We start from the raw sequence: 9,683 nt of genomic DNA, 5'->3' as shown, positions 1-9,683 counted from the left end.
ATATATACATGTCATATAGTTCAGTGTGGTCTTGAATTCATCAAGCTGTTGAGAATGTTTTTAAATGCATGAGTCTGCTGCTTTTACCTTTGTTATTTCAAGATAAGGTCTCATAATATAGGAAAAGATAATCTCAGACTCTAGATGTGGTCCAGGCTGGCCTCTCATTAGAGATTCCCTGCATCATTCTCTCAGAACAGTACCATATACACATATATTTTAAACTTGGGAGTGTGTGGGCGGAGACAGGGTCTCACTTTACAGCCCAGGCCAGTCTTTAACTGACAGCAACCCGCCTGCCCCATCTCCCTCTTGCTGGGGTTATGAGCCAACTGCCACCATGCTTGGCGTGTTTTGTTTTATGGAGACAGGGTCTCACTATGCCTCCGGAAAGCCCAGTACTCTGTAAAGGATGCTGGCCTGGGATCGGCTCCATCGGGTCTTCCTTCCAGGTGTGCCACCACACCTGGCATCCGAATCCCAGCTTTCTAACTTTTATCTTTAAAAAGGCTTTGAGGCAAAACGAAGGAAAAAAGAAAGGAGATATTTTAAAAGTTCTACAGACAAAATTTAACAGATGTGTGCAGAATTCAAGGGAGAGCAGGACCATAGGCCACACACTGAGGATATGGAGCTGAAACAGAGTCCAGATTTTCTGGCACCAATTCCAGGGTTCTTTCTGATTCCAGGAGCTGTTCATTGACTCATTAACACATGGTTTCATACATTCATTCATTAAATTGCATAAGGCACCTGCTACTTGCCAGGCATGATTTCGGGTAACTCTGGGAATACAGCGGTGGCAAAATCTAAGCACCTCAGACTTTACAATCTATATAGAACGTCACAAGGGCTGGAGAGATGGCTCAGCGGTTAAGAGTACTGACTGTTCTTCCAAAGGTCCTCAGTTCAAATCCCAGCAACCACATGGTGGCTCACAACCATCAATAATGAGATCTGACATCTTCTTCTGGTTTAGCTAAAGACAGCTACAGTGTACTTAGATATAATAATATATAGGGCGTCACAGAAGCGAATAACAACGGTCTTTAAGAGTGATAACGACAATGACAAGGATGTCGGGTGCCTTGGAAATCGTGGAATTAGAAGGCAGAGAGGAAAGAGAATGGCACTTCTGATACGTGATTTCTGGACACTTCAGATCCTATCCAGGGACTCCAAAAAAGAGAGCAATAAAAAAAAAAAAAAAAGCCTGCAGAAATTCAATTCAGCGAACATCCTCACCTAGGAGCTGACAGGAGGGAGTGGGGCGCAGGAACGGGACGCATGCGCGCTATCGCTTGTGCTGCTTCTGGGGTTTGGACCACGACAGATAATGTGCGCAGGCGCTACTTTTCCTAGCCATGTCTGAGAAAGCCTTGCCCAATGGAAACTTCATTTGGCGTCTTTGTCCTGCCCCCTTCGTCCTGTCCCCAGTTCCGCTTCCGGCACGCCGGTGTAGTTCCAAGATGGCGTCGGCGATGTTGTGTGCGTCTCGAGTCTCTCGGCTACTGGACCGGGCCCTCCCACGGGTGGGGCGGCCCATGTCGAGTGGCGCCCACGGCGAGGAGGGTTCAGGTACCGGGGCTCGGGTGGGCGTGGGGCCTCAGCGGATCGCGCGCGGCGTGGCCGGGCCGTGACCTTGGCGGGAGGCCTTGCGGGAGGGAGCGGCCGAGCCTGACCTTCTGGCCCCGCCGCAGCTCGTATGTGGAAGGCCCTCACCTACTTCGTGGCACTGCCCGGGGTGGGAGTGAGCATGCTCAACGTTTTCCTGAAGTCGCGACACGAAGAGCACGAGAGACCCCCGTTCGTCGCCTACCCCCATCTCCGCATCAGGACCAAGGTATGCGCTGCGCCTTTGCTGTCCTTTAAGCTTCCGTTATTTCGGGGTTGGCCACTCCTTTGGGCGCTAGGATCTTGGCTGCCAGTCCATCCGCGCAGATTTTATTTAAAGGCCACACAGTAAATTCCTGTGGATTTTCAATTCCCCCGATTTGTCACCTTTTGTCTAGTGGTTCAGAAGCCGTTTCCTGCATTAAAGCTTGGAGGTTTGAGATGTCCCTTTATAGCCGCAAATCCTGAAGGTGACCCAAGGTCTGGGCGTTTGGCTTAGGCTTAAGCACAGACTGCCGGTTTGTTCTCACAATGCCTGCCGTTTTATGCCTTGGCAGTTCGTGTAGACAGTTATAATGTTTCATGATGTATTTTAACAAGGCCGTCTTCTAGCTCCTTAAAAACTGTATCACCTAATTCACATAAGACTGGCCTTGCAGAAACGTATTCTAGACTTCAATTTTACAACCCACGAGGCTCGATCCCACTCGTGTACAGCCTCAGCACTTGGGAGGCCAAAGCAGGTAGATGTCTTGAGGTCAAGGACAGTCTGGTCTACATAGTGAGCTCCAGGACAGCCAGGGGTGAGACTTTCTCAGAAAAAGAAAAGGTGTTTGACAGCATCCTTGCCTTGGCCTCTGCCCACTAGATGGCAGTAGTATCCCCTCCTAACGTCTCTAGATGATGCTCCATATCCTGCCCCTGGCACTTTGGGACAGAAAACTAGAGGATCAGCTCATGGTCATTCTCTGCTACGATATGATATGGAGATTAGCTAGGGCTACATGGGGTTATCATAGAAAGCCAAAAATGGTTGTGAGCTATTGACCAAGAGCAATGCTTTTCAAACATGGTGGGAAGGGACTGGAGAGAGGGCTCAGTGGTATAGAGTGCTGCTGCTCTTACCGAAGAGCCTAATTAATTTCCAGTGCCCAAGTGGGTAGCTCACAACGTTCTTGAGCTCCAGCTGCAGGCGGGACTGATATCTTTGGCCTCTGTGTGCACCCACACTCTTGTGCATATACCCACAGAGATATATACATAACAATAAAAAGAACAAGCTGGCATGGTGGCACAATCCTTTAATCCCAGAATTTGGGAGGCAGGGGCAGGTGGATCTCTGGTGAACATAGGTGTTCTAGGACATCCAGGACCACATCAAGAGACTCTGTCTCAAAACAAAACAAAATTGTGATTGGCAGAGTCATTCATGCTGTAACCCCAGCACTGGAGGCAGAGGCAAGAGGATCATTTTAAGTTTTTCATCAGACTGTTCTATTTAGTGTTCCAGGGTAGCTATATAAGGAAACCCTGTTTCAACAAAAACAAATCGGGGCTTGAAAGATGCTCAGCAGGTAAAGGAACTTGCTACCAAGCCTGCAAATATGAGTCAGTCTCTGGGACTCACCCTATAGGAGAGAACTTATATAGCCTACACACACAAGTTGTCTTCTGACAGTGGCCATAAAACAAATAAGTCCTTTTTTTGTTTGTTTTGTTTTTTGAGACAGGGTTTCTCTTTGTGGCCCTGGCTGTCCTGGAACTTACTCTGTAGACCAGGTTGGCCTCAAACTCAGAAATCCACCTGTCTCTGCCTTTCAAGTGCTGGGATTGAAGGCATGTGCCACCATTGCCCGGCCTTTTTTTTCCCCCCTAGATTTATTTTTATTTTTATGAGTGCACCATAGCTATCTTCAGACACACCAGAAGAGGGCATCAGATCCCATCACAGATGGTTGTGTGTCACCATGTGGTTGCTAGGAATTGAACTCAGGACCTCTGGAAGAGCAGTCAGTGCTCTTAGCTAGCTCCTCAGCCCCAGAACTCCTTTCCTTAAGATTAAAAATATTGTTAATTATGAGTAGATATATGTGTATGTACATGTGAGAGCAGGTGTCTTTGAGGTCAGAGGTGGGAGATCCCTGGAGCAGTTGTGAGTCACCTGATCTGAAGTCTGGGAGAGTTTTGGAGGGACAGATCTTATCCACTGAGCCATCTTTCCAACATCTTATGTTTTCTAAGATCTATGTTCTTTTAAATTATGTGTGTGTGCTTTTGGATGCCCAAGGAAGCCAAAGAGGGCTTCAGATCCCTTAGGGATTTGAAGTAGTAGCAGTTATGAGCTGCCTGCTGTGGGTGCTGGGAACCAGACGTGGGTAATGTTCAAGTGCAGAACAGTACATGCTCTTAACTGCTGAGCCATCTCCTTCCCCTGGTAGCTACCTTGAGCTTGCTTTTCTTTCATCTACTTCAAAGGAGAGATTGCTCAGTAGTTAGAGCACTGGCTGCTTTTCCAGGGGTCCTGAGTTCAATTTCCAGCAACCACGTGGCAGCACATAACCATCTGTAATGGGATTTGAATCCTTCTGTGTGGATAAAGACAGAGTGCTTATATGTAATTAAATAAATAAAATTACATTAAAAAAATCTTAAAAATAAGAAAAGACTATGGGAAAGTTGAAATTATGCCAGTAAAGGACACGTTTCTGTTTTGATTTTATGTATTATCTCTCTGTTCTGAGCATTTTCTGGAAATAACTAATTGACATCTTGGCTCCACAGCCCTTCCCCTGGGGAGATGGTAACCATACCCTCTTCCACAATCCTCACGTGAACCCACTTCCGACTGGCTATGAAGATGAGTAAAGAAAGCCTGCGCCTTCCCCCAGGCAACAAGGGACCACAGCACTGGTTTGGACCCTTACTCTCTGTGTGGACCATGAAAGCCCATTGGATGTTAAGCTCATCTTTCCTTTTCTTAGATAGTGACCATTACTCTGATCTTCCATCCCTTTGCTTGTAAGAGGAGATGGCTTAAATAAATAACTTAAACTTAGATTGTCCATGAGCTGGATGGTATGTTTTTATTCTCAGTCGCTGAAATTACTTTGCTGTTTTGCAGTGTTTCAGAACTGGTTTAGCCCACTGAATACTGTTTATACCTGGCTCCCTGCTGGTTTCTTGTGCTTAGGGTGGGTAAAGCCAAGTGACCAAGGATACAGAGAGGTAGAGTTACGATTGGGATGGGCACCTTGACAGACAGTGAATGATGAGTAGAATTGCTGCTGATCACCATCTGTAATACGTGCGTGACAACTTCAAAGACTGGGCTACACGGCAAGTTTCAGGTCAATCCAGGCTGCACAGACCCTGAACAAAGTGTCTGAGCTTTCGTCAGCTCTCCTCTGATCACAGCAGGCTCCTGTTGGAATCTACAAAAGGAGCCGAGTTCTTACTTTTGGGAAAAGAATCATTTCTCAGTCAGACAGTGATGGTGCACACCTTTAATCCCAGCATTCAGGAGGCAGAGGCACACAGAGCTCCAAGTTTAAGGCCAGCCTGGTCTACAGAGTGAATTCCAGGCCAGCTAGGGCTACAAGGGAAAACCCTGTCTAGGAAAACAAAGAAACACAACACAGCAGTGGCAGTTACCAAACAACAGCATCGCCATCAATTGCTTGTCAAATGGAAGACCTTTAAGAGGATGAAGTCAGGTAGGATGAGTGATCATTATGCTCTGAGCAGTTCTATTATCAGATGTGGTGTAAAACAAAGAGTATGAGTAGCTGTCCTTCCTAGGTGGTCTTGAACGTCTAGGCTGTAGACTCACCGTCACCATGGGGAGTAGGCAGGTTAAGGCATGCACTGTGCCATTATTTTAATGACTCTCAAGTCTATTCTGAAAGGTAAGTCTTTCTCACCAGAGCTGAAAATGATTACTACCCTCATCACACAAAAAAATGAAAGACCCAAGAAGGCCATGATGTTGCATACTTAACACCTCTGGGACTTCAGAAGAGTAGTCTGAGGCTAAAGGACAGTCACAGTTCAAAGCCACCCTGAGCCAACATCTAAAACTGTCAGGAGAAAACAAAACACACCAGGAGATGGCTCAGCAGGTGGTGGTGCTCACTGCAGAGCCTGACAACCAGTTTCATACCCAAAACCTGCGTGCTGGAAGGAGGAAATGACTTCCACATGCACACCATGATGTGTGCACACGTGAATTATAATTATTACCCCAGTGCCATTTTAATTGAGAATGGCTTCATCAATTCATAGGTTTAAATCCTTGGTCCCCCTTGGTAGAACTATTTGGGAAGCATTAGGAGGCCTGGGCTTGTTGGAGATGGGTCACTAGGGGCAGGCAGGCTTCGAGGTTTCAAAAACTCTGCAGTGTTCTCAGTCAGCTCTCTGCCTTGTGTCTATGGGTCAGGATCTAAGTTCTCAGCTACCGCTCCAGCTTCATGCCTGGCCGTCTGCTGTCATTTCCTGACATGATCACGGAGCTGTGAGTCTCAAACTTTTACAAGTTGCCTTAATGATGGTGTCTTCATAGCAATAGAAAAGTACTGGAGACCCCCACAGTGTGGTGGCACACACCTATAATCTTGGGAGGTGGAGGTAGAGAGGATCAAGAGTTCATCAACAGGGCAACTTTGAGGCCAGCCTGGCCTATGTGGAACCTTGCCTTGAACAAAAATGATTTGGGGATGTAGCTCAGTTGATAAATGCTAGAATGCAAGAAATCTTGACTTTGACCTCAGAAGTACAGAAATGAGGTAAGACAGGTGGCCTGAGTTAGATACCAAGGACTCTCATATAAGGCTAAAAAAATCTCTTGTAATCTTTTGGACTATGACCCTTAGCCAGTTGAAAAATAGATTTTTTTTTTTATATCCACATTTTTCTAAAAATTAAAATGTTTTGAAATGGCAGTAGGGTTGGCCAGATTAAAATGAAGTAGTAATTAGTAACACATGGAACAGAATGTAAACCTTTTGTATACCAGCTTTCTGCTGTCTTTAGAAATATAATAAATCCTGGTCAAGGTAGGCAGGTATGAGACTACCTAACATTGTTTTGGAATGACAATACGTAATATTTAAAGAAACCGTTTATATAGGTGAGCATGTGTTATCCAGCAGGTCGACAGCAGAGGCAGGAGTCCAGCCTGAAAGTCAGATGTCTAACTCAAGTGCTGATCAGTCACCTAGGCTTAAATAAATCAAGTCACAAAGCAAAGCTAGCTCTGCAACAAAGTGAGATAGGTGGGGCAACTGGGAATAAATGCTCAGTAAAGTGCAGAGTAAAGTTTCAATTTTAAGATTTATTTCATTTCATGATTACAGACTTAGGGCATGGTAGGCAAACAAAAATCAGTAAGCACCTTTCCCCCACTTAGCCGGATGCATTTTGCCTTTTATGTGATATGCACACTGACTTCAATTTGTGGAGTTGAAAGTTAGCAACAGCAAACCTGTAATGCAGGTGACGCTTGCACGGCCACCCCAGGTGTTGGAGTTATGAGCAGCCATGCTGTGAGCTCCAAAGTTGGTGTTTATTTCGTTTCTGAAGCTTTTGAATGGTAAGTTGACACCTTGTTAAGGCAGGAGCTCAGTAAAGCTGTCTTCTTCCATAACCCAGGCCACCAGCAGTTGAAAGTGTTATAAAAATACAATCATGTTTCCAAGCAGTGATTGAAACGGTTGTATCCGCATCCCTTTTCAGAGCACTAGCTCCCTGAGAGGAAAGAGAGGTCCTGACTGACCATCATGAGCAATGCCTCCCATATAGTACACCCAATGTCCTCTGCAGCAAACACTGTCAGCCTTGATCATACCAGTTTACCATATTCACATTCAAGGACCAGTTAAAGCTGATTCCAGATCATATTTTGCAACCTTAACCCCAAGCTGTTCTGTTGTAGCATGAAGAGTTCCTGCAAGATGGCAGCAAAGGTGAAGTTGCCTCAAAGCAGGAATGACAGCTTCAGATTCGAGGAGAACACCTTTAAACTCTTTGAATCCTATGCTAGCTTCACAGCCTTCCCCAACAAAATCCAGAAGCCTCTCACTTTGCTGACTTCTTCCAAGTGGCAGGCAGGTCAGGAGGAGTTTTCAGGCTTTTCTTTGCCATGGCCCATGAATTCCAGGCCTTCAATAGGAATCTCTTTCTCCTTGATTGCTTTCTGAAGGAGGAAGAACATGTACTGTAAGTCCATGGAAGCTTGCAGTTCATGTTTTGTAACTGAGGTGTAATGGTACAGAGGTAAACCAGACTGAACTGGAAAGGCTTAAAACCCACCATTCAAGGGACACACTTTTTTGAGACAAGGTCTCATTGTGTAACCCTGGCTAGTCTGGAACTCACACACATCTGTCTGCCTCTGAATCCTGGGATTAAAAGTGAGTACCACTTAGCTTGTTTTAACAAGCAGTACCACTGTAAGACTGTAATGTAAGTTCTGTGAGGTATGCACACCTGCTCTTGGGAGGTGAGGCAGCAAGGTCAGTTCAGCTACCTATCTCTATCTTAGTGACAGTGTTCAATCTGAATCCCAATTCGAGCACCTATGTGACCTTGAGTCACCTTCACTGTCTGAGAACTGGCTAAAGGTAACTTCTGGAATCGAGAGGATGCACAACCACCTATGAGACTAGATGCCCTCTTCTGGGCTGTCTGAAGACAGCTAGAGTGCTTATGTATAATAATAAATCTTAAAAACCAAAAACCAAAAACAAAGAAATGCAGTTAACAAAGGAAAGAGTCCAAAAAAAAAAAAAAAGGCAAGCAATAGGAAATTTGAGCTTGTCATTCAGTGGCCTGCATTTCTTCCCATACATATCATTTTAGGTTAATGAATCCCACTAGTCATTTTAATGTGACATTTGTAGGACTTCAAAAAATAGCCCTCATGAATCCCAATATCTCAGGCCAGATTTGACTGCGCTTTTTTTTTTTTAAATTTTTAAAGATTTATTTATTGTTATATGCAAGTACACTCACTGTAGCTGTCTTCAGACACACCAGAAGAGGGCGTCAGATCTCATTACGGATAGTTGTGAGATTAAGTTAGAAGTGCTGGTCTGAAATCAAACCTTACTGGCTACACCAGGTAATTGGTGGAGGAAAACAGAGCAACGAAAAGATCATAACAAAACAGGCGACCTCTGCAATACACAATGCCTTAGCGGTCTAGAAAACAGTAAGCACCATCCACTCCTAATAACAATGAGATGACGCACCACCAAAATAAGCAAGGGCGTCAGACTCTAGTTCCTATTTCTAAGTACTAGTTTTTCCATGAGTAAAATATAGATAATAGAACGTCTTGTAACCAAGACTGGTGACCTGAACTTTATTCCCAGAACCCACATAAATGTGAAAGGAGTAAACGGACTCCCAAAAGTTGTCTTCACCCTTATTGCCGACGCGAACACACCTTTTTTTTTTTTTTTTTTGAGACGGGATTTTTCTGTGTAGCCCTGGCTGTCCTGGAACTCACTCTGTAGACCAGGCTGGCCTCGAATTCAGAGATCCGCCTGCCTCTGCCTCCCTTGCGCTACCACCGCCCGGCCACGCCATTTTTTAAAGAAACGGATAATTACTACTTGCAAGTCTGGAATGAATACCAAATAACAACAACAAAAAATACTAATGTACTCTGTAAAAAGCAAAGCACCGCAAAAGCATCCCAGTGTGTCAAGTGGAGACACCCAAGCAATTTCGGTGGGATGGCGGAGAAGAAGGGCTGGCTGCTGCAGCCTGTGGCGGGTCCGGGCGAGGCTCACCTGGACACACTGTTGGTAGCGTTTGAAGAGGTCGGTGCACGGGTCCCCGGAACCGTCCCCTTTGAGGAACTTCTCAGCAAACCAGCGGTTGAAGCACTGGTCATACTCGCGCTTCATGTCAGTGCAAGCCTCCCCGACGCTGTTCATGGCGACGGCAGCTGCTGTGACGGCGACGCACTCTAATGTCGTCACTCGCGCGCGCGCGCCCCCCTACCGTTTGTCGCTACGGAGCCCGAGAAGCAAAGAAATGTGGTCACGGGCGGCGAGGGTGCGATT

The 9,683-nt window shown here is 45.7% G+C and overlaps 2 protein-coding genes across 2 annotated transcripts; one reads left to right on the top strand and one right to left on the bottom strand.

Moving 5' to 3' along the window:
* The first annotated feature begins 1,349 nt into the window (after positions 1–1,349).
* Positions 1,350–4,681, top strand: LOC116068251 (cytochrome c oxidase subunit 6A1, mitochondrial). The gene is made up of 3 exons (XM_031337555.1): positions 1,350–1,578; positions 1,701–1,843; positions 4,396–4,681. Exons 1-3 carry the CDS (start codon positions 1,365–1,367, stop codon positions 4,477–4,479), a joined length of 441 nt encoding a protein of 146 aa, XP_031193415.1. The 5' UTR covers positions 1,350–1,364; the 3' UTR covers positions 4,480–4,681.
* A 2,242-nt stretch (positions 4,682–6,923) lies between these two features.
* On the bottom strand, positions 6,924–9,585 carry Triap1 (TP53 regulated inhibitor of apoptosis 1). Its single transcript, XM_031337556.1, has 2 exons — positions 9,408–9,585; positions 6,924–7,804 (listed from the first exon to the last, which is right to left on the bottom strand). The coding sequence occupies exons 1-2, from the start codon at positions 9,552–9,554 to the stop codon at positions 7,721–7,723; spliced, it is 231 nt and encodes a 76-aa protein (XP_031193416.1). The 5' UTR covers positions 9,555–9,585; the 3' UTR covers positions 6,924–7,720.
* Positions 9,586–9,683: the final 98 nt, after the last annotated feature.

This window comes from Mastomys coucha, unplaced genomic scaffold (genome assembly GCF_008632895.1).
Source record: "Mastomys coucha isolate ucsf_1 unplaced genomic scaffold, UCSF_Mcou_1 pScaffold22, whole genome shotgun sequence".
NCBI classification, from domain to species: Eukaryota; Metazoa; Chordata; class Mammalia; order Rodentia; family Muridae; genus Mastomys; species Mastomys coucha.
The sequence above is the reverse complement of the archived record's forward strand: the minus strand, read 5'-3'. Positions and strand labels throughout refer to the sequence as shown.